This window comes from Siniperca chuatsi, linkage group LG22 (assembly GCF_020085105.1).
Source record: "Siniperca chuatsi isolate FFG_IHB_CAS linkage group LG22, ASM2008510v1, whole genome shotgun sequence".
Classification (NCBI taxonomy): Eukaryota; Metazoa; Chordata; class Actinopteri; order Centrarchiformes; family Sinipercidae; genus Siniperca; species Siniperca chuatsi.
The window spans coordinates 15,544,462-15,569,124 of NC_058063.1; the positions used below are offsets into that span (position 1 = coordinate 15,544,462).

A 24,663-nucleotide genomic window follows, 5' to 3' on the forward strand; every position below is an offset into this window, starting at 1 on the left:
AGAGGTGGATTGTTGCTATGGTAACCGGTAGGGAGGCGTGAGCTACATGTTTACAAATGGCCTTTACTTTTGTGAATTAACACCACACATTCTACAGAAGTACTTTTATAAATTGTGTATTTATCAATAATGTGCCGATGCCTGTCAAGTGGAAAATAAATAAGTGGGGATGAATATACCACCCCCCCGTTTTTTCACTCCAAATGGTACAGGCTCAACAGTGACTTTGCCGAGGTCATACTTTAAAACCCTGAGTCAAGGTTGTCAGGCACCACTTACTGCCAGGCTGTTCACTGATTTTGACTCCATCAAACTCCAAAAGCATTTAGCCATTCTTTGTTTTTTCGTATTTAAGGTGTGTTTATAGCTTGGCTGAGGTTTGGATCTACCAATCTTGTGAGAGGAGATATGCGTAGGCAGCCTGAGAGACACACCTGAGGGCAGAAATGACAAGTGCATCATTTACATATTGAGCGCCGTGCTAGCTAGCAGAAGCTACAGGGTTCTGAGAGAGGTCGGTTTGGAGCAGCAGTGGGATGACGCCGTCGCTCCGGTATTTAAAAACAATAATCTCTTTTGTCCTGCTGTTAATGGGTTAGCTAGTAAAGTTAGCTACTGTTAAATGGCTTCAAGGCAAAGGGCAGTTTAGTTTGCGCGTTACACGATTAATGATAAAGGTGGTATAATGTTATCAGTTTGCGGCTTTGCAGCTAACCGCCGGTTACTGAGACGTTTGCTTGATGTCAGCCCTTTACACCAGGTAAATGTGATCAATACTTCTTAGCCATTTCGTTTTATTCTGTTTATTCTCATTGTAGGTGTCCCGGCTAAATGACTACGATCAGCATCCTCAATACTTGTTGTTGGTCTTTAGCTGTCATCCATCCATCCACCGCTTCTGCTGACAGCACAGCCACATCCAGACTCCATGCAAAGGGGGGCAAAGGGGTCTGCTATCTCTAAACACCGGAATTCAAATGGTGGTGGTGTAGTGCATTGCTGCAAATAGTCCCCGATGACATGAACATCCTGAGCTGTAGAGGCTAAATGATATTGTGGACAGCATAATCTTATAATGGCACTGGGACCTCCTGCCTGAAGAAGCAAATATTTACCCCTCGGTCCGTCAAGCAGGCATTCAGAGCTGGTCAGCTGAGAGCCGGTTTCCCCACAGGAATGACTCTTTGCAGAGTACTGATCCACTTAAAGATCTCTAGGCCACATATAGGTACCTCAGTGTTATTGCCCCATGGTGAAGACACATTAAATTGACTCTGGATTGACATAAGGTGGTGACAGCTACCTGTTTGTAATCACAAGTGTTTTCCTGCTCCCATTCACTACTATAAGCGCTCTATTGCTGGGTATCCCGTTAAAATGACTGCAGAGTGGGGTGAGAAATCCACAGCAGACCTCATGAGTAGGTATGTCTCCAAGGAAATGGGATATGGAGTGCCCAAGGAGGGTTGGCGTATCTGTCTGGCACATGAGTTCAAGGAGAAGAGAAAGCCCTTTCAAGCAAAAGATGTTTCGCTGTCCAACGTCCTTGAGCACGTCGGCCTTGGAATCAGGTGAGGTGTCACTCTCTTGCCCTTCGCTTAATGTTCATATACAGTAGACTGAGAAGAGATTAAATACTCTGATTGCTTTTATATTTCACTTATCAAGTCTTTTCCAGTCATTATGAGGAGATGCAGATTAAGGAGACATTAAAAAGGGATTTTATAAAATCAACATAAGCCCATGTCTATAGGTCAACACCCAGTTTTTCTACAGCCACCCTCTATGATAGATTAAATCCTCCACCAACAAGTATTTGCCATTGAAAAATCAACATTCATTCAACAATAGTAAATCTTTTCATTTCTTTTTTTTCTAAACATGCTGTACACTCAGTGCACACCCGAAATTGTCACATATTGACACCGGCTGTTTTCAGTTTACACCTCCATATGTTATAGCAACCTTTAGTCTATACCATTTAACCCATATGCATGTTTCCAAGGTGCAGTGCCCGGGGAACCATTAGCCTATAGTGTCACATTTCTCAACCTACAATGGGGGATCAAGTGTGAATTGAAATCCTGCCTTGAAATGGTTGACGCTGCCACAAGTTATCATATAGAAGTTTTCACACACTCCAATAATATAAAACAATTGTTCACATTGAGGCAGTTTTAAAAATACATTACAGCATTCATCACAGTAATGATGCAGTAAGAAGCATTAAAACAGTATTAAACCAGTTAATTTTTTTAGTGCAATGGATTTAAAACTGGTCACCATAGCTTATTGCCTTTTGTTTTTCTCATCAATGGCTAAAGGAATAAGGGAGTTGCTGTGTCTAGCTGTTTTTGTCTCTGTGTACAAATGGGAGGAGCACCTTAAACACCAGATTAAGGGAGTGAAAGGTTCTTTTGCAATGTGGTCTGCCATTTTGTTTAGTCTGATGATAGATAGTTCTTGGTGTTTCTTGCCTGATTTTGCCTTGGTATTACAGACAGTTCACAAAGCATTAAATCAAAAGGGTGTGGTCAACTTAAAAGACCTCCATTTTTCCTGAGGAAATGGACATGTAGTTGACCCTTCTTTAATGTGGTATATGAGCTCTGGTCCCAAGTCAGCTTCAAGTTCAAGGTGAAGTATTTACTCTTCCATGACTTCAAAACATCTCCAGCAATAAAGGCAGAAGGAACTGCTTGTAAAGTGGCCAGCGAGTACTGCTTAAATCTTTGCAGCCAAATTGTCACCCCACAGCTATTAAAAAAATAAAAAATAAAAATCCTGCACAGATCTGAACATCTGTTGATCCGGGTGTGTTTGTTTTCCCAACAACCTGCTGACATCTGAGATGCAAAGTAATACATTTTGCAGCTTTAGTGGCTTGTCTGGTGCACAGCCAGCAACACGTTCTCTGCTATCATTTCGATCCTGAGAACGTGACTTGACTGAGGAGTCCTTGGCTGTGTGACAGTCATCATCCATCTGTCCGTCTACAGGCCTGCTCTTTAGTGATTTGGACTGAATGTGTTTCTCGTTGATGATGACCTGTGTGGTTATTTTTCAAAAAGTACTTTGATTGAATAACTCAAGCCATTATATACTTTTATCCCCATCCAAATCACCACTATTACCTCTACTTTTTTTTTTTTACATTGTCTCCCCATGTGACACCTGCAGTGCAATGTAGTAACAGCTCATTTAGCTCAATATGACATGTAATTTCCTTATAGCTGTGAGCAAACAACAGTGTGGTGTGTTGTTTCTGTATTACGTGACATAGTACTCAGCTGAGATCCTACAAGTTTCCATAAAACTGTTTAAACAGTTGCTGTTAAACCACAAGCTTGCTTCACTTTTCAGAAATCTGTTGCAATGTTTCTGTAAAACATACATGCATGCACTCTCAGCTAAGGCCAATGCAAAATGCAACACAACTTTCCCATTTCTCATCCAGGGTGTCTCTCGTGCCTAGTCGCCATGGCAACATTTGTTAATTATTGCTCAGATTAATGTGATAGTCGATATGCAGTAGGAGAAGGTTGATTAGTGTTAAAAACAGGGGTTACTATTAAACTCAGGTAGAGCCACACCTTCAGCTCTTCAGTAAGAAGTGTAGCAATGAAGGATTATTATAATACTAAAAAATGTTGAATTACCCTACAGGCAAAAGTGCCCATATTGCTAGAAAAATATATAGATCTACTGTAAATTATCTGGGCTTTTTGTACAATATTCTGTACCTAAAACAAACAAGCTAACTCTCGAACAATAAGTTCTGTATATTGCTGTAAATGTGTTTGTGATTAGATATCAACTAGTAGTACTTGAAACTTTTTGTCCTCATTGTGCTACAAGCTCCTTTAAGTGCTGGTAATGTGTTGACTGGTGGTGAACAATATTGCAACTTGAGAATACACAGGTTAGATTTAGGTTTGCATACTTGGCCTGTATTAACGGAACAGGTTGAGGACCATTGTTTGTATTCCAGCTAAACTGCAGAACATCAACATCCTGACAATAGCGTAATCTGCCATGGCTTCAAATAACACGCTTTAGATCCCATTCATCTCCTCCTGAGTGGAGCTGTATCGGCGGACCATTGTTGTGGACTGAGCTCTCCTGTGAAGTTATTGTTCGCAATACAGTCAGGGGTTGCATTGTCATGCACAGCAATTTTGCAGTTGCACGGGATCTTCCTAACAACATGCAGAAAGGGCTGAAACATTATCGATTTATTTTGGTGTGTAAACAAGGTCATAATGTTGAGTACAAAGCTATGTCCCTCCGTTTTGACTTTCAATGATGCAGATGCTGTAGAGTTGATGAGCTACGTTAATATTAGGTTGCTATACCAGGGTGTCTTGCAGTGTATTATAGCGTAGGTGGGCCACCTCCATTTGAAATAAGGACCACATCCACTAACATCATAAAAAAAGTTGTAAAATAAAATATTAACCTTCAGGGAGAAAGAACACGGATAGTTTTTCACACAGCAAATGCCATATTTCTAATAGGTGTGGCTAATGTTTAGGCCCTCATCTACACTCAAAATTGATCATGAGATGAGATGCTTCAGGATCTGGGTGACTTACCAGCTGCTAAGCAGTTTCCTGGAGAAAACTGTGCTACACATGCTGCTACCCTGCAACACAGAAACAGTTGTTGAAGCTGTCATTTGGAATTAATTTATTTTGAAGCTTGTACTCCTTAGTTTCCTCCAGTTGAGGGGTTCCCAACCTGTTAAATGTCAGCCCAAATAAATCTCCCTTAGACCACAGACGGACGAGGGTGTAAACGTGATCCCTGGTGGTGTTTAATATTAGAGATACCAATCATTCAGTTGTTGCACTGAGCTACATATTTTTAGCTTGGTTATTGAGCATCATCAAATTCAACGGTTTGGGATTTTGGAGCACCAGGAAAGGGGTCAGAAACCGCAGCACCTGCAAAGTCATTGGTGGTGTTCACCAACCTGTCTGCTTGCTGCAGATATATTATGATCATTCTGTGAAATGGGACAGTAAGCACGTTTATTGCAGCCTTAATCTGTTTATCATTTTGCTGGGGCCCTCTTGAGACCCTTCAAAGACCAGGAGCCTTACCTGGAGTAAAAGCACAAACGTTGATGTGGGTTCAGAGTGTAAGCTAAATGTTAAAATGATACAAACTAAATGTAATGTGGGGAATTATTAGCACTGCTGAAATACGACTCCTCAGCCAAGCAGCTTTATACTTTATTCGGCATATTAGGAGAAAATCTATCATGTCTGAGATCAGAGTTCAGAGCATAAACAGATTACTGTCTCTGACGTTAACTGTGATCTTCTGAGCCTCCGGCTCCAGGAGCTGTTTGAAACCTTTTGTAACATACTCTAATTAATATTTTACACTACAACCCTTGTGTGATAGCGAGTGCTGCACGTAGACACATGCATGCACACACGTACGCTGTTTACAGCACTCAGATAAAGTAGAGCTGCCACTTGGACTTCATTCCCCTCACATTACAAGTGCTTCCTTCATGCAGTTGGACAATTCCCTCTTTTCTCTCTGCCTCTGTGTGTGTGTGTGTGTGTGTGTGTGTGTGTGTTATCAAATTGTCCACTGTTGGTTCTAGCTTTGGCTCACATTGCTAAAGGCTTGGAAACAGCTGTAGCTGCCTTTTTAAACAAGCGAGCATGTTTACCAATTGCTCATATCCTTGTGATGGTTAATTGTAAACTTGTGAAAATTAAGAGTATCCCTATTCATAACCCTTTTACACATTACTGTACTTCGGGTGCATGTTGCCTTCACGTTTTGCTTAGCTGTGTTTTAACTGACTGTGTCTGAATATAACACCACTTTTGTTGATTGATCTTCATTTACTTTAATAGTTGCATCCCTGCACTTATGACTGTAAGGTAATCTGTGTACTTTATACTGTGTATGTGTTCATCCAGGTATCTAAAATGGTGGTACAAGAAGACCCAGGTGGAAAAGAAAGCTCCATTCATTGACATGTTTGGTGCCCAACCCTTGCGTCAAATATATGGTGAGGTCTATCTTACACCAGACTATGCTCAGTTTGTCAAGTTTTATGCTGACTGGCTGAATTTGAGAGTAACAAGTCGTCTAACATGGACACATTATTTAAATAAAGCAACCTGTTTTGTCAATATGTTTCAGTTCTGTGGACTATCAGTGTAATTCTGATCAATACTTCTGTCTAATCTTGGACCAAAAACCTATTTTGAATTTCACCAGTTAAGGTCTTAAAAGCAATTTAAAGTAAGTGAATATGCATTCTGGGGCTCTGTCGAAGCCTAATTAATAAGCCATTAATATTTATGATATAACATGATGGATAATATTTTGTAATCTCACATTAGGATTGCCAGTGCGCTAACAAACACACAGACTTTCCTGTCATATATCTTTTGTATTATCCATTAATCTGCTCATCCTCTCACTGTTTCTCCAAGTTGACACCATACTCTAATTTGCAGGTGCTCCACTTGGCGGTATTGGAGGAGGTACCATCACAAGAGGTTGGCGGGGGGAATTCTGCAGATGGCAACTTAACCCTGGGATGTATCACTACAAAACTGTCACAGCAAACCAGGTATACAGGATCTCAAATAGACTGAGACTCATGTGAACGTATCCTATATCATAAAGAATTACTTAGTTAAAGGACATTTATCTGGTTTTATATATTTTGGTCCTTTTACGACCTGTACAGTGGCTCGCTGACTTACTTGAATCTCAGCAAACACAGTCCCACAATCCTTCTCCTACTGCCTGTTAAGTCACAGTTTACATTGTTGATAAGTCACTTATCTCTAGACTTCTATGGGGCTAGTGTAGGTGTCATTAAAACTTAAGCAAGAAAGCAGTATTATATAATATATAATAAAAACAGTTCCTGGCAGTCTGCATGAATAATTTCGGATAGGTTCTTAATACGAAACAGACACAGCTGACACAGCAATAATAATAATTTAATAAAGATCCGTGCCAGAACCCTACTTCCAGTCTCAACCTCAAATCTGAACCAGCACAGACTTTTTAAGATGGCTCTTCTCAATGTAAGATCCTTCTCTAACAAAACATTTATTTTAAATGATTTTATCTCTTCTACTGATTTAGATTTCCTGTTTTTAACAGGATCCTGGTTAAGTCCTGGTGATCACAGTCAGCTGGCTGAATTGTTCCCTCCAGATTATGACTGCTTTAGCCGCCCTAGGGATTGTGGTCATGGTGAGGGCCTTAATACTGTCTATAGGAAGCATTTACAATGTGACCTCATAGCTTTCAATGATTTTTCCTCCTTTGAAGTGCTCATGTTTAAACTTGGTGGCCCCCTCCCGGTCATATTTGCTATTATTTATCGCCCCCCTAAACCAGCTGGCTCTGGAGTTTTTATTCAGTCTTGTTTTAAATTATGATAGAATTGTTCTTTGTGGAGTTTTTAATAGTCATGTTGATGACTCCTCTAATGCCGATTGCTGCTGATTTTTTTTTTTAGATATCACTAACTCTTTTAACTTTCAACATCATGTGTCTGGCCAAACTCATTCTCGTGGCCACACTTTAAACCTAGTCTTTAGTCTGGGCCTGAAAACCCCATCTGTGGAAATCAGGGACATGTCTGTATCTGATCACCTATGCATTGTTTAGTACTGCTAGTACTGAATTATCTCGCTCTAAGTACACACGCATCCTTGATGAGCATAGTGCCTCAAAATTCTGTAAACTGTTAAATTCTCCTGGCAATGTGTTTCCTGATTCCTCCAATACCAACAATTTGGTTGATTATTTAACTACCTGTGTTTTACAAATGATTTGTAACAGCTTGCTGTCTACTGGCTGCGTCCCAGATTACTTTAAAACTGCATGTGTCTAGCCAGTCCTAAAAAAAAAAAACCTCTGCTAGATCCCACCCTTCTGGATAACTATCGCCCAATCTCTAAGCTGCCTTTTATTTCCAAGATTCTCGAAAAACTTTTATCTAAGCAGCTTCTTGCTGCCGTGGAAAACAATAATACCTTTTGAAAAGTTCCAATCTGGCATTCGTCAACACCACAGCACTGAGACAGCCCTTTTCAAAGTCATTAATGACCTTTTAATGAATGCAAACACAGGTATGTGTTCAGTTCTTGTGCTGTTGGACTTAAGTGCTGCCTTTGATACAATTGATCATGGCATTCTTTTAGATAGACTGAGGCACTGGGTGGGCATATCTGGCACTGCACTAGACTGGTTCTCATCTTATCTGTCCAATAGGAAATTCTGTGTCAGCATTAATAAGTTCATGCTGGTGTGCCTCAAGGTTCAATTCTGGGACCAGTACTGTTCTCCTTATACATGCTTCCCTTGGGTGATGTCATCTGCAGACATGGGATTTCTTTTCATTGTTATGCAGATGACACACAGTTGTACCTCCCTGTCAAGCCCACTGACCATAGTACGCTGAGTTCTCTGCAGGACTGCCTGTCTGACATAAAAAAAACTGGATGTCGATAAATTTTCTTCAGCTCAACTCAAATAAAACTGAAATCCTTGTTATTGGGCCCCAACACATCACTAAATACTGCCATCTACTGGTAACCTGTCACAACATAACAAGCCTGTTGCAAGAAATCTTGGTGTCCTGTTTGATAGCAATTTATGTTTTGAGCAACATATCACTAAGCTTGTCCAATCATGTTTCTATCACCTCAGAAACATTGCAAAAATCTGATCTATTTTAAATCTTAGTGATGCAGAAACTGTTGTACATGCTTGTATCTCTTCACGCCTCGATTACTGTAACAGCCTGTTCACTTGTCTTAATCAAAAAACTCAGCTGCTAGGCTTTAAACCAGGACCAAGAGGTACGACCACACCACATCACACCTGTTTTAGCCTCTTTACATTGGCTCCCTGTTTGTTTTAGGATTGATTTTAAGATCTTGTTGATTACTTTTAAGGCTCTTCATGGCCTGGCTCCAGACTACATTTTAGTCCTTCTAATCATTTATGAACCCTCATGTAATTTGAGATCTTTGGGCAGGGGTCTTCTGTCTGTTCGTGAGTCCAGGATGAAAACTAAGGGGGACAGAGCTTTTGCAATCACGGCCCCAAGGCTCTGGAACAACCTGCCCAAAGAAATTAGGTTGTCTGAGTCAGTTTCTTCGTTTAAGTCTCTTCTCAAAACATGTTTTTATCTGAAAGTATATCCTGATTATACCTGAACTGGCTGTTTATTGCTTTTGTGTATTTTATTTCTGTATATTTCATCATTTACTGTGGTATTTTATTTCTCTTGTTGTGAAGCACTTTGTACTTTATTTATAGAGCACTTATCAAAAGTTTTATTATTATGAATGGATTTATTTTGTTATTTGGTGGCGTTATTTTCCTATTCGCTTAACCGGCCAGGTACAAACAATTAAATGTCACATTAACTATTTCCAATGTTGCCACATGGGAGTTTAATGCTAGGACAATTTTCAGTAACTTCAAACAGTAATACTAATACAGGTGTTGGTGTCAGCCCCTCAAAAGAGCAAGAGCTCCTTTCTATTGGCGCTCTAACACAATCTATTGTAGAGGAGACACACAGGAGATACCAGATTCTTCGCTGACAGTAATAATAATAAAAATAATAAAACTTTATATATTTATTTATAGAGCACTTATCAAAACAAAGTACAAAGTGCTTCACAACAAGAGAAATAAAATACCACAGTGAATGACGAAATATAAAGAGATAAAATACATAAAATACACAAAAGCAATAAAATAAACAGTAAAATGCTTTCAGATAAAAATGTGTTTTGAGATGAGACTTAAACAAAGACACTGACTCAGACAACCTAATTTTTTGGCCAAGTAGCCTCATAGAATATAAATCAATGAAAAGGTTGTGACTCTTTGCCCCTGGAAAAACTTGTTCTGTCAACACTATAGTGCTCTCCACTAGAATGTAGAACCAATAGTTCATAATTCAAGTTTAGACATGTCCCCAAAGGGTTTTCAGAAAGCATTCTGGGAAATGTAGAAACATAAGGCAGGCTACTAAAAAAAATAATAAAAAAATTACACCCTTCATCACAAAAAAATTACTCTTGTAATGACTAATATCTAGTGTCTCATCTTTTAACCCACACAAAGGATAACAAAAATAAACTGTGTTCACAATGCTATTTATCTCCTTTTCTTTTTCATAGTTCACAGTGTGTTTGCGTCGTGGAGGGCAAACAGTTTACCAGCAGGTGCTATCTGTAGAGCGTCCTCCCACATTACAAGGCTGGAACTGGGGCTATTGCGGAGAGTATGCCTTCTATCACGCCTTGTACCCCCGCGCCTGGACCGTCTACCATCTGCCAGGACAGAATGTCACCTTAACCTGCAGACAGATCTCCCCAGTCATCCCCCATGACTACCAGGTGACCAGAGGCATCCCTGGATTTCATAAAGTCCAATAGAGTTATGATACTTTTGTCAGACCTTCGCAGTTGCAACAGGCTTTGAATATTCTTGAAAGTTCGAGGATTTGAGAAAATAAAACTAGGACTTAATTTTTTGAAAATGGATAGATTCCAAATTCAGCCATCACATCGGCTTATAGTCTATAAGTTGGCTGATTTGTCCACCAGAGAGCACTGACAAGTTCATTTTTTTGTTATTTTTTTAAAACTGTAAAATATCCTGCTTAGTATGTATCTCGGTTTAAAAATTCAAATCTAAGGGATCCGTATCAAGTCGCTGAAAAGCATGCAAGCTTGTCAAAATATATGTGGAAACCTCTGGACCATGATTAATGTTTCACGTACTGTACATAACAACTAGTTTATTTATATATATATATATATATATATATATATATAGTGCATCTGGACAACTTATGACATCCCCCTGAAGTCTACGGGTGTAATGGTATATGTATTCATCCTAAACTGTTTAGTACAGGACTTCCTTATGAACCAAATACAGTCTTATCATAGGAGCGTTTATTATTGTGAATACAGTGCATCCAGAAAGTATTCACAGCGCTTCACTTTTTCCAACACTTTTTATGTTACAGCCTTATTCCAAAATTGATTAAATTCATTATTTTCCTCAAAATTCTACAAACAATACCCCATAATGACAATGTGAAAGAAGTTTGTTTGAAATCTTTGCAAAATAAAAAACTAAAAAAATAAATAAAAATCACATGTACATAAGTATTCACAGCCTTTGCTCAATGTTGTTGTTGTTGAAGCACCTTTGGCACCAATTACAGCCTCAAGGCTTTTTGAGTATGATGCTACAAGCTTGGCACACCTATTTTTGGGCAGTTTCTCCCATTTTTCTTTGCAGGACCTCTCAAGCTCCATCAAGTTAGATGGGGTGTATCGGTGCACAGCCATTTTCAGATCTCTCCAGAGATGTTCAATCGGGTTCAAGTCTGGGCTCTGGCTGGGCCACACGAGGACATTCACAGAGTTGTCCTGTAGCCATTCCTTTGTTATCTTGGCTGTGTGCTTAGGGTCGTTGTCCTGTTGGAAGATGAACCGTCACCCCAGTCTGAGGTCCAGAGCGCTCTGGAGCAGGTTTTCATCAAGGAAGTTCTCTGTACATGGCTGCATTCATCTTTCCCTCAATTCTGACAATTTCCCAGTTCCTGCCACTGAAAAACATTCAGAGTTCAATCTTTGTTTCATCAGACCAGAGAATTTTGTTTCTCATGGTCTGAGAGTCCTTCAGGTGCCTTTTGGCAAACTCCAGGCGGGCTGTCATGTGCCTTTTACTGAGGAGTGGCCTCTGTCTGGCCCCTCTACCATACAGGCCTGATTGGTGGAGTGCTGCAGAGATGGTGGTTCTTCTGGAAGGTTCTCCTCTCTCCACAGGAACGCTGGAGCTCTGTCAGAGTGACCATCGGGTTCTTGGTCACCTCCCTGACTAAAGCCCTTCTCCCCTGATTGCTCAGTTTGGCTGGGCGGCTAGCTCTAGGAAGAGTCCTGGTGGTTACAAACTTCTTCCATTTACAGATGATGGAGGCCACTGTGCTCATTGGGACCTTCAACGCTGCAGAAATTGAACTGTACCCTTCTCCAGATCTGTGCCTCGATACAATCCTGTCTCGGAGGTCTACAGACAATTCCTTGGACTTGATGGCTTGGTTTGTGCTCTGACATGCACTGTTAACTGTGGGACCTTGTTATATAGACCAGTGTGTGCCTTTCCAAATCATGTCCAATCAACTGAATTTACCACAGGTCGACTCCAATCAAGTCGTAGCAACATCTCAAGTATGATCAGTGGAAACAGGATGCACCTGAGCTCAATTTTGAGTGTCATGGAAAAGGCTGTGAATAATTTTTTATTTTTAATAAATTTGCAAAGACTTTAAACAAACCTCTTTCAGGTTGTCATTATGGGGTATTGTTTGTAGAATTTTGAAGAAAATAATGAATTTAATCCATTTTGGAATAAGGCTGTAACATAAAATGTGGAAAAAGTGAAGCGCTGTGAATACTTTCTGGATGCACTGTATATAGTTACATTTTATTCTAACAAGGTACTTGAATACTTTTCTTGCTTTTAGTTTGTTGTATTTGCAAGTAGAAGCTAAATTAGTCATTTGGTTCATGGGTACCCAAAACAATTTAAACCATTTAAATGGTTAAATAAATGGTGTATGTTGACAAGCTGGTTCTACAAACGTTATTCCACCATGTATCTCCTTTCTCTCAGGACTCTAGTCTCCCAGTGGCAGTATTTGTGTGGGACATAGAGAACAAGAATGACTACGCTCTCGATGTCTCTATCATGTTCACTATGGTCAATGGTTCGGGACACAAGGACGACAAGAGCGGGGGACACTGGAATGAACCATTCCACCTGGAGAAGGAGGGGGAGGCGGTGTCTGGTGTCTTGCTACATCACTGCACTACAGTAAACCCTTACACTCTGTGCATCGCAGCCCGAGAACAGGTTTGATTTACAAGCTTATGATTTTTGCAGCTTCAAGGTTTTTGCAGTAGGTTGTAAGTAGCTGCACAAGCAATTCCCAGGGAATAAACCGGATTTGTAACAATAGTCTCTTTTATCAGGAAATGGATTTATAATAATCAGCTGGTTGTGAAATCTGTGGTGTTAATGAGCATCAGATTTACCAAGAGCATGTGTATTTGTGTGCATATTTTAACAGCCTGACAGGGAAGTGAGTCACCAGACAGCGTTCAGTCCAAAGGGACCCTGCAGCGGGCTGTGGAGTGACCTCATCACTGATGGACGACTGGACTGTCCTACAGGTCAGACCTTTTAAAAACAATGAAGGGATGAGACAGATTCATAATGGAACAGATGTCTAAAGTTGTTGTTTACTCAACATGACGTAGTAACAAAAAAATAAGAGGGCAGAAGTAGAAATTGAGGCACAGTAAAACACTAACTATAGCAATACATCACTTGAGTATTAAACATTGTCAGCAGACCACTAAACCACTCCGTGCTTTCGAAGTAAAAAGTAATTTAACAACCTGCATCATAATTTTTGCATTGTCTTATTCTGTTGGTTATTTTTGCGAAGTCGTGTAGTATGATATAGAATTTTGAGTTTGATAGCGATGCCATATATGACTTGTGTTAACTTCCCTTGGTGTCCTCCCCTCCTTCTTTGACTTATCTCTGCAGGATCCTGCCCGCCAACGCCTAAGGGAGAGAAGGTGGCGGCAGCGTTGGCTGTGGGCTGCTCAGTGCTGGCTCAGGGCCATAACAGCCTGGAGTTCTGCCTGGCCTGGGACATGCCCAAAATCACCTTTGGCTCTAGGGAGAGGGAACACATCAGGTACATCAAACACAAACAGGAAAACGTACATAAAGTATGTTGCTTTGCAGAAATAGTAAGACCACACTAGTGTTGTCTTGTTAACTTTCTTTGCTGTGGTTATTTGGTTTGGATCACTCTTGGCACTAGGGCCACTGCATCAAGCATAAACAAAGCTTTTGGCTGTCCATGTGCAGTCCTTTTTATTCCAGTCTCAGACAGACATTTTGGCATTTGTCACTAATTGCAATTTCTTTTTCTTCCATAAATTATAGTGACCAAAGCACAACAGGCCTTATTGCAAAAAAACAACAACAAAAAAACAAACTGATGACCAAACAAACATACTTTCAATGCTGTGTCCTATTTAAAAGCCTCAGGCCCAACTGAAAGTGACACACCTCTGACCTCATTGTAGAATACTTAGTAATAAATGCAAAAGTTACTTAATAAATGACTTACTACACATATACATTTTTAAAGACTTAAATGAATCAAAATACAACACTTTCTGCTTTTCTATTTGTTGCTGAACATGCAGTGTCCTTGTTCCGCCATCATCAGGTTGTGGCTTTTCTGTTTCCAGGAGATATACTCGTTACTTTGGGACCAAAAGGGATGCGTCCCCCTCACTCAGTCACTATGCCCTTACACACTACAGACTGTGGGAGAAAAGCATTGAGAAGTGGCAAAGACCCATACTACAGGACAGGTAGTTCACAGCTCTGAAAGCTCTAGAGGTTAAATGAGAAATAAACACTAGTTTATCTAAAACAACGATGATAAATTATGACACCAATCAATAATGTAGACATCCTGTTTTATGAAATTTCTTATACTGTCACCTTGGCTTGTACATTCACTTGTGCATTGCAGTTCTCTCCCGTCCTGGTATAAGTCAGCCCTGTTTAACGAGTTGTACTTTGTGGCGGATGGAGGGACGGTGTGGACAGAGCTACCAGAGGATGCTGACGTCAGCGGTGGTGTGCGCAGTGAGGACGGGGGGCTGCCAGCTCAGCCTGCTGTCATCAAGGAGTACGGTCGTTTTGCCTACTTAGAAGGTAAGTGCCAAGGATACAGGTGTTAGTCTGCTAGACTAGACATGGCAGTTTAGAGCTGAAAAAATAGGTCGATTCATCGATTAGTTGATCGGTAGAACATTAATCAGTAACTACTTTGATAATTGATGAATTGCTTCAGTCATTTTTCAAGCAAAAATGCCAAACATTCCCCGTTTCTACCTTGTCTAATGTGAGGGCTTTCTGCTTTTCTCTGTTTTTATATAATTGTAAACTGAATATCTTTGGGTTTTGATTGTGAGATTTGAAGACATCGCCTTGAACTGGGAAATTACAATGGGGATTTTTCACAATTTTCTTGTTTCATAGACAAAATGACTGATCAAGAAATTAAATGGAAGATTAACTGATAATAAATATACTCATCAGTTGCAGCCCTACTGCAGTTTGTGTCATATGTTATTAGATTGTACTTTAATATGTATTGATTTAAAAAAAAAAAAATGAAGGTCTAGAAACTGTTAACGGCCTTCATTGATAGCAGTTAACAACTAATTAATAATGTGACATATCCGATATAAAAGTGAACTAAATGTGATGTCCCAAAAAGATGTGTCCACAGAGTAACTATAAACAATACCAATAGAATCACCTAACTGGAAAGCAAAACTCCTCCCTCTGCCAAAATTATGAACTGATAGTCTGTCAGTTCTAACCACATCCATGTGTTATCCGCGTGTCAAAAACCAGATCTGCCGCACAAGAGAATATCTAAATTGACGTGCTTTTAGCTACAATACAGACATTAACATAGCCTTATAACTTAAAATACTTGTGGTTAAAATGTATATTAAACTTTTAGAAATAGTCACAGTTGGCAAAAGTGAAAGATCTGCCTATATGTGTCTTATAACCCACATTACTAATCTATTATTGTTTCCCAGGTCAGGAGTACAGAATGTACAACACATATGATGTGCACTTCTACGCTTCCTTTGCACTTATCATGCTGTGGCCCAAACTTGCTTTGAGTGTGCAATATGATATTGGTGAGTGAAGTGCTGTTTTATCAATTCTCTAAGAATTTGTATTTGATTAAGAGCAATACCAGGGTCGGGTTTTACAACATGAATCTCTTCTCAGCTGGCAGTGTGGTTCAACAGGACCCAACAGAGAGGCTCCATCTGATGAGTGGGCAGTATTCTCCTGTCAAGGCCAAAAATGTGGTGCCTCACGACATAGGAGACCCAGGTAGGAGAAGGACAATCTCATTAACTCTGAGGGGAAGTGGAATAACTCAGTGTGTTATTTACTACCTTTTAGGCAGTCAAAGGTTTCAGTTCATTTCTGAATGAAAATCAATTTGCAGACACATGAAACTTTCTTGAAACAGGTCATTTTGAATTGTCTCTCAGTACAAAATGATGACTCTGTCCCTAGATGATGAGCCATGGCAGAGGGTGAATGCTTACCTTATCCATGACACTGCAGACTGGAAGGACCTCAACCTGAAGTTTGTCCTGCAGGTCTACAGGGACTTTCATCTAACACAGGACAGTCAGTACCTGCAGGATATGTGGCCCATCTGCCAGGTATAACTGACCGATGTAGTCTTCACTGCATTTGAGAGCTCTCTAATTATTTTTAAGATTATATTTTGGGGCATTTTGCCTTTAATGGACAGTGACAAGTATAAAAAAAAAAAAAAAAAAAAAAAAAAAACGATGATGACAGTGGCCAATAGTCGCTCTGCGGGTGTTTAAACAAAAAAGTTCTGTGTGGCATCGGAGTCAAAACATTTTTTTTAATGAATGGCGGGAGAGAGAGTTGTGCTGCTGTGATAAGGACTCAACCTTAAAGGTAGAGTGTGTAGGATTTAGTGGCATATAGCGGTGAAATTGCAGATTGCAACCATTTTGAATACTGCTCGCCACACCCTCCCCTTCCAAGCGTGTAGGAATAACTCTGGTGGCTGTGAAAAATGCGAAACGCCCTATCTAGAGCCAGTGTTTGGTTTGTCCATTCTGGGCTACTGACAAAACATGGCGTTGCAATATTGGGACCTCCGTGGAAGGGGACCCGCTCCCTATGTAGTTAAAAACGGCTCATTCTAAGGTAATGAAAATACAACGGTTCTCAGGTGATTATACACTAATAAAACATACTTAAGAGTATTATATTCCATTTCTGCCACTAGCTCCTCCTAAATGTTACACGATGGACCTTTTTAATACATGGTACGTGCTCCACATGCTGAGCCACCGGGGTACCCCAGTTCTGTAATTATTAATCTCTTAATTATTCCCTGTGTATCCCATCTGCAGTAGTAATTATTTGTCACTTGCTCAGACTTTTGTTCCACTCAGCTGTCTTGTTCTGGTTGGTCTGCTAGGCGGTGATGGAGTCAGAGATGAAGTTTGACCAGGATGGAGATGGACTGATAGAGAACTCTGGATATGCTGACCAGACCTATGATGGCTGGACGGTGACTGGACCAAGGTGAGAAAAACATGGTAGTCCTGGAATAAACACTATGAGTAGAAATAAGGTTTCTAAAATGGCTTTGAAAAAAAAAGATTATAATGCCTTTTTTTTCTTATTTTGACATTGAAATTACAGAAATATGCAGATGAGTGAAAGAATATCCCTTATTTTCAATATACAGGACTCCCTACTTTGGGTTGTCTTATATCCCATTTCAGATGTTGTGATATGATGTAAAAATAGTGCTATTAAGTAATTTAGCTTAGTGCTCAGTGATACTAACTATCCAGTCAGTATTTGCACACAGTCCACACCTAATACCATTAAAATATTCAAATTCTATTAACAAATTAGGAACCTTGAAGCAATGAATACTTGGCTTCCAAAATATTTTAACCAAAAAATAAATAAATAAACTAAATCTAATCCTTAACAACAATCCTTAAATCCTTTTAATAAATCGAGCACTCCTCAAAGAAAGAAACTACTGTATGAAAATCTCAGATGGCAGGGGGGAGGGAGAGGGGGAAGGAAATCACAAATATTTTATAGCTGCAGTGCTTCTCTAAATGTGACCCGAGAACCAAGGTTGACTTCAGACTGTAGCAAAGATGAAAAGGCTTTGGCTTCATGTTTACAACAGTAACACAGTAGACTTGCAGTACATACTTTTTCAAAGCTGGGAAATTAACTTAAGCCATGTAAGGGGATTCAAACAGTAGCAAGACTGATTTTAATGAAATCATTTGAAGAATAATATTGTTTAATTAGCAAATTTTGTGTTATTCAATTAGACTTGGAGATTCAAACCAAGTAGGTAAATTAAAAGTCCATTCTTTAAATGCTGTATGATGCTCATGTAGCCCACCCACCTACTGGCTTTGGTTAAACTGTTTTTAAACAAATTTTTTCCACTGAAATGTCTCACCTGATGTTTTCATAAAAACAACTGGAGTATATACATTATTACAACTAAATATGAGTTCAGCATAGCGGAAATGTTTTTTACTTTTTTAACATTTAGGACTGGTACTTTTAGTTTAAGCATTTGAGTCACATTTGACTCAAATTCCACACTGTTTTTAAGCAAATTATATTTGCATCTATGAGAGAAGTCATGTTAGTAAACCTATTTTCTCTGGTGTCATTTTGTTTACTTGTATTTTACAGTGCGTACTGTGGTGGGCTGTGGTTGGCATCCCTGTGTGTGATGTGTAAGATGGCCAGATTGGTGGACAACGAGGAGATATACCAACGTTACAGAGACATCTTGGACAGGGGCAGCGCTGCTTTTGACAAACTGCTTTGGAATGGTAAGTTAAAACACCTATTTGTTGTGTTCAATATGTATATGACAAGGGTTCACTCAGTTGCATTTAGTGCAGGTTTAAAAACATACAAATCATGTATTTTGATCAAATCTCTTGAAAAGCTCAATTAATGAGGCATGACAAACTCATTTGCTTACACCCACATACAGACTGTCACACATCAGTGATTTTAAAAAATAAGTAGTTTTCAGTTGAAAGAAAACAATTTCCACAACTAAATTGCTTGAGACCTGAAATGCCTTCCCTTTGCATTTCTATTTCCCCTTCATATTTAGGCAAGTACTACAACTATGACAGCAGTGGAAGAGACCTTTCTAATAGTGTCATGTCTGACCAGTGTGCTGGCCACTGGTTCCTGAGAGCGTCCGGGCTGGGAGAGGGAGAGTACCAGGCAAGTTAAAACATGCATGAGCCCCCCTATATGAAATTAATCCCACAGAGGTTGTCTGTTTTGCAAAGGAGCTTTTTTGCCCTTACAGAGCAGTACACAATGACCAGGAATCCTCTAAATAACTTATTAACTTAACTTTAATAGTACCATCTGGCCTACAATGGATGTGAGATATATATATATATTTTTTTAAACCTAAAAGAAACTGTATCAAGATTGTTTACGTTAAGTAATGTGATCAAGCTACATGCTGGGTGGGACATTTTACAGTGTAAAAATAAACTTCTCATTCATTGCTCTCAGGTTTCTAAATTACCTCAAACCTAGTTACTTACTGCCTGACATGTACACCTTATCTGCAATAAGATAATATCGGCCAGTATATTGGTCTAGCTCTAATTTACATAAATGTACCGAGCATCCACCCTGCCAAACAGAAGGTTAATATTGGACAGTGCTGCCGTGAGAATGTTTGATGACATTTTTTAACATAAAGGAATGTTTTCAGATTTGGACATGCATCAAAGCTTTGTGATCTCAACATCACTTCCTCTCTCCCTCCAGGCTTTTCCAAAAGACAAAATCCAGAGGGCACTAAAATCTGTCTTTGACTTGAATGTAATGACCTTCGCTGGAGGCCAGATGGGGGCAGTTAACGGCATGCGTCCTGAAGGAGTGCCTGACCGCTCCAGTGTCCAGTCAGATGAGGTCTGGATTGGAGTAGTATATGGACTGGCAGCCACTTTGATCCATGAGGTAAGCGCGTGTGTATGTTAGTATCTACTTTGCATTCAAGGGGTAAAACAATAAAGTGTATCATACTCGCATTTTGTTGTCAGTCCAGTGTTGTTGAGCTTTGGTGTCTTTCTCACCAAATCTGGTTGTTTTTTTTATACTGTAAGCACTGTTTTTGTTTTGTGTCACATATGTAGCTGAGGAATGACTCGAAAATTTACTGAATCCCATAATATGTAATAGAATTGTAAACTTTATGCGTACGTATCAAGTATTAAGACTTCAAAAGAGTTCAACCCACTCCTTTTTTAAGAGGCCAAAACTATGCTAACGAGTAATTTTTCATCTGGAGGCCTTCATTCTTGATTGGTTTTGTTGCAGTTTACCCGTGGTTATATTTTATTCTAAAATTTTGTGCTGTTAACTATCTGTTAAAGGATAGTTCTGCATTTTGGGAAATACTTCCTGGAGGCTCGTAACCGACTCCTGGCTCCAGCTTCTTATTAAAGGGACAAACATTAAATGAAATACTGCCTGACACCTCTGCGGCTGTCTTTTTTTCTCAGGGTATGCAGGAGGAGGGTATGCGCTCAGCAGAGGGTTGCTACCGGACTGTATGGGAGAGGCTGGGCATGGCCTTCCAGACTCCTGAAGCCTACTGCGAGAAAGGCATTTACCGCTCTCTAGCTTACATGAGGCCTCTGAGCATTTGGGCCATGCAGCTAGCCCTGAACTCTTCACAGAAGGATCAGGCCACATCAGCTCAAACTGGAGCCACAGATGGGGAGCAGGCACAGGATCTGAGACAAAATTAGAGCTAGGACTTGAGCCATCAGACTGGTGTGATTAGAGAGGTACAGCGAGTTCTTCTGAAAGTGACCTTCAAACGACTGCATCCACCATCCTCATCTGCAGGGCTCCGTTTGATTGGTTTCAAACCTAATCAAACCTTTGATTATCTACTGTTTGTTTTGCTTCAAATGTTTTGTCGTTTGAGGCTTGAGGTCAGAACTGTGATGATTTATGCTTGACAAAGTCAAAAGCCACTGTAGATCATGATATTGTTAGCCAGCCAATGTCAAAATCATATCCAGAGTGTATTGCTAATTAAAAATTGACCTTGTGTTTCAACAACATAATGTCTATTTGCACGCATATATACACACAAACACACACACGCAAGCACTACATTTCAGTCATGTCAATAATAATGTTTGCATATTTGGAACAAGTTTATATGCTAACTATTTGAGGACTGTTGTGTGTTATTATACCAGCACATGTAGTCATTATTGTCAAGTACATCAGTGGGCCTTTGAGTGAATCAAGCCATGAAAATTTTCTTTTTCCTCCACTTAAATTTGAATGCTGTACTAAGATGATTATGTAATATGCGATGGGTAGTGTTGGAAATTAAGTATGAAAAAAATTATGTTTTTTAAAAAAAATAGCATTTGGTGCCTTGTTGCATGTTAGCCATATCTACAGTATATTAATGTAGTGGCAACATTTACTAGGTTTTATAAAATCCAATACTCATGACAATCATGCTGAATAAATGACTGAATAAAGATACAGTGGGTTTGTGTTGTTAACTAAATGTATATGAAAATTAAAAATCAGTAGTTATTAAATACAAACTAGCTGCATGCAAACTAGCTACAAGACATTAATCGTAGAAAAGGTTTCAGTCGTAGTCATCTGGACACTGTTTTCAGAATCAAGACGTTTCGGCTCCCATCCGGAAGTCATTCTCAATTGTGAAAAAATTGGACGGGAACTGGAAATTTAAGCTACTCTGAGTTACATAAGCCCTGCCATCAGGAAGGAATCTGCCTGAGTATCTGTTAATAGCTAGTTTCACCTGAAACTGACCTAATAGTTTCAAGATGGCCCAGTAATCAGTAATCAGGCCTATTGTTTTCTGGCTGCATCTATTTCATCACTGTTAAGTGCCTGATTAGCATGTGATAGGCGTGACCAAGGTGATAATACACTCTGATAGACAAAGTGAAACATCTCCAGTTGGACCCAGATGACGTTATGGTTTCTTATGATGTTGTGTCCTTGTTCACTTGCATCCCAACCTCAGAAGCAGTGACAGCGTTGATGAGAACGGGCCAATTACTTGGCCTCTGGTATTCCTCCGGTTCCTACTACTTATGTGTTCTGCTGATTCTGCCAGAATGTTGTCGAAGCCATACTTTTGCTCCTTGTTTCTCTGAGCCTTACTTCTGATCAGGGATACATTTACATGGCGTTACCAGGATACTTAAGCACAAAATCTTACGTCCCTGGGTGGGCTCGAACCACCAACCTTTCGGTTAACAGCCGAACGCGCTAACCGATTGCGCCACAGAGACTACTCGGGGCCACACCCCCTCTCAAATAGAGGGGGTGTGGCCCTGATCTTCAAGCCAGACTTATATAGACGGTCATGGGGTCTACTTTTATATAGACAGACTTATATAGACGGTCATGGGGTCTACTTTTTTCATTGTTTCAGTTTCAATTGTACTCTGACTTTAATTATTTTGGCTACAAGGACATAGTGCTACTGATGATGTGTCCTACTGATTCTGCAAAAACTGCTGTCACAGTCGTACTTGGTCCTGGTTACCCTGACACTTAAACCCTGATTAGGGACAAATTTACATGATGTTACCTGGATACTTAAGCAAAAGCCAAAAGTCTACAATCAACCTTTTGGTTAACAACCAAACACGCTAACTGATTGCGCCACAGAGACTGCATGGAGGGGTGTGTTTAATATTTAAAGCATATATATAAGAAACCTTTGCTGAGCTGCTTCACCAGGTCTCTGTGGCGCAATCGGTTAGCGCGTTCGGCTGTTAACCGAAAGGTTGGTGGTTCGAGCCCACCCAGGGACGTGTCTTTTCTTTTAACCTCAACACAAAACTGAAAATAAGACAGCCATTGGGTAAACAATAGGGACAATGGGGGAGGGGAAGAGGCAGGAAAAACAGGCCGGGTGAAGCTTTGTTATGAAAGATGACCTACATAACAAAGACCTTCCTTTGTTATGAAAGATGACCTGCAGTGAACTTTCCTCATAGATTCTCTGAAATATATCACTGACAACAACATTGACTACAAACTCTAAAATAATTGGCACTGGTATTGTCTCTCAACATAAATCAAGAATTGGCTCTTTCACATTAGCCTACGGTGCAAGGAAGAAAAGCTTCACGTCCCTGGGTGGGCTCGAACCACCAACCTTTCGGTTAACAGCCGAACGCGCTAACCGATTGCGCCACAGAGACACAGGCACTGCATGAAGTTGAGTTCTGTTTCTTTGTATATGTGCAGTACAAATACTCGTGTTTTGTTGAACCTACTTTTTACAGTCTATGGTGAGTAACAGTAATTCAGCAGCATTCTCTGTCATGCTGCTGTCACACTTTATCTTTGTACTTGTCTGCTGTAGAGAATATCAATAAATTGTTGAGAATTGTAAAATTTTGAAGGAGCATTTCTATTTTAACATTTTTTTTTTTGCAAAATTTCCCTTGATTGTGGAATGTAACAATTATGCAAAATGAGTTCAGTCGGGTCTAAGCACTGTCTGACAATGCCTTCACATTTGCTGCTAAAAAGTGAAGCGCCCAACGTGGGGCTCGAACCCACGACCCTGAGATTAAGAGTCTCATGCTCTACCGACTGAGCTAGCCGGGCTGCTGAGCATTTTTTGAAGGTCAAGGTCAGAAATACTTTATTGATCCCCGAAGGGAAAATCTTTGCAATCTTCAATCTTAGACAAGTGTCAGAGTATATCATCAGCTCTACCTAGCTTCCTAGCTAACTGACAAAACTTCCATCTAGATCTAACCTATAAGATTGGCAAATTGGCACCACTATACTACCAGTTGGCCTTGGGCGTAGGTTAATGATCAGACTTTAGGTGACTAAAAGAAAATCATGTGGTCTCTGTGGCGCAATCGGTTAGCGCGTTCGGCTGTTAACCGAAAGGTTGGTGGTTCGAGCCCACCCAGGGACGACTGTTTTTCAGTTAAGAAAAGACAGAACGCAACTTGAAAAGACGAGCAATGCTAATATATAATAATGTTTTCATTTCTATTTAAAAAATGATGTATACCATATATTTAAATTGTTAATAAAGTCAGAATACCCATATAATGAGTAATGAATTGTTTCCAAAGTATCAAAGAAACCCTGATGAAACATCAGGACAGTCTGACAATCCCCCATAGAAATAGAAAATAGGAAAGCGCCCAACGTGGGGCTCGAACCCACGACCCTGAGATTAAGAGTCTCATGCTCTACCGACTGAGCTAGCCGGGCAACTTGTCAACCGTTCGGGGGCGGGGTTTAAAAACAGTCTTGCAGATTTTTAGACTTTACATTACCAAAGCATTTCATTATTACCTCACAGCTACACAATACATCTGCTTTATATGTGGTGGGATCAGCAGGCGATTTGAGGGGGGATGCCAATCCCTTTGTTAGCAAAATGACCAAAATCAACCAAATCCAATGCTCCTCAAAAGATGCTCTGTGGTTTGTCTCGTAGTCACGTTTCACGTTGTTTCTTTTAATAATCGCCACAGTCTTGGTACACATAAGACATACTGGTTTTGAACTACCAGTGGGAAGACTGAACATGTAAGAGTCTGTCCATTCTTGAATAAAAGCTCTGTTTTTGCTGTCAGTTTTTCTCTTTATAGAGCACGCTATGTGAAATTATTTCTCACTGACTCCTTGAGTCACAATGGTTATGCACAGATTTTATTGGCTGAGTAACATCATGTGAGATGATTTACAATGCAGGAAATTGGTTTCCTGGCCGCTACATCAGTGCAGTAAAGGCTAGAAAAGCTGTTAAAATATAAACGCTCCTTCTCTACAGCAGACAAGTACAAAGATAAAGTGTGACAG

At 39.9% G+C, this 24,663-nt stretch overlaps 1 protein-coding gene and 6 non-coding genes across 7 annotated transcripts; 3 read left to right on the forward strand and 4 right to left on the reverse strand.

Annotated features, from left to right (window-relative positions):
• The first annotated feature begins 282 nt into the window (after positions 1-282).
• gba2 (glucosidase, beta (bile acid) 2) lies at positions 283-21,319 on the forward strand. The gene is made up of 18 exons (XM_044183704.1): positions 283-553; positions 819-1,571; positions 5,946-6,037; positions 6,492-6,607; positions 10,200-10,418; positions 12,712-12,951; positions 13,169-13,271; positions 13,654-13,807; positions 14,373-14,498; positions 14,663-14,847; positions 15,750-15,854; positions 15,949-16,056; positions 16,246-16,397; positions 17,198-17,304; positions 18,460-18,602; positions 18,896-19,011; positions 19,576-19,767; positions 20,313-21,319. Exons 2-18 carry the CDS (start codon positions 1,378-1,380, stop codon positions 20,559-20,561), a joined length of 2,601 nt encoding a protein of 866 aa, XP_044039639.1. The 5' UTR covers positions 283-553; positions 819-1,377; the 3' UTR covers positions 20,562-21,319.
• A 716-nt stretch (positions 21,320-22,035) lies between these two features.
• On the reverse strand, positions 22,036-22,109 carry trnan-guu. Its single transcript has one exon. It is a non-coding gene; the product is annotated as a tRNA-Asn (tRNA).
• Positions 22,110-22,563: 454 nt separating this feature from the next.
• Positions 22,564-22,637, forward strand: trnan-guu. Its single transcript has one exon. It is a non-coding gene; the product is annotated as a tRNA-Asn (tRNA).
• Positions 22,638-22,956: 319 nt separating this feature from the next.
• Positions 22,957-23,030, reverse strand: trnan-guu. The gene has a single exon. It is a non-coding gene; the product is annotated as a tRNA-Asn (tRNA).
• Positions 23,031-23,369: 339 nt separating this feature from the next.
• On the reverse strand, positions 23,370-23,442 carry trnak-cuu. The gene has a single exon. It is a non-coding gene; the product is annotated as a tRNA-Lys (tRNA).
• A 248-nt stretch (positions 23,443-23,690) lies between these two features.
• On the forward strand, positions 23,691-23,764 carry trnan-guu. The gene has a single exon. It is a non-coding gene; the product is annotated as a tRNA-Asn (tRNA).
• Positions 23,765-23,996: 232 nt separating this feature from the next.
• On the reverse strand, positions 23,997-24,069 carry trnak-cuu. The gene has a single exon. It is a non-coding gene; the product is annotated as a tRNA-Lys (tRNA).
• Between the last annotated feature and the right edge of the window lie 594 nt (positions 24,070-24,663).

Coding starts and splice junctions, on each gene's coding strand:
- gba2 (XM_044183704.1), top strand. CDS start 1,378: ATGACTGCAGAGTGGGGTGAGAAATCCACAGCAGACCTCATGAGTAGG. Junction 16,398..17,197: donor ATATGTGGCCCATCTGCCAG/GTATAACTGACC, acceptor TTGGTCTGCTAG/GCGGTGATGGAGTCAGAGAT. Junction 19,012..19,575: donor TGGGAGAGGGAGAGTACCAG/GCAAGTTAAAAC, acceptor CTCTCCCTCCAG/GCTTTTCCAAAAGACAAAAT.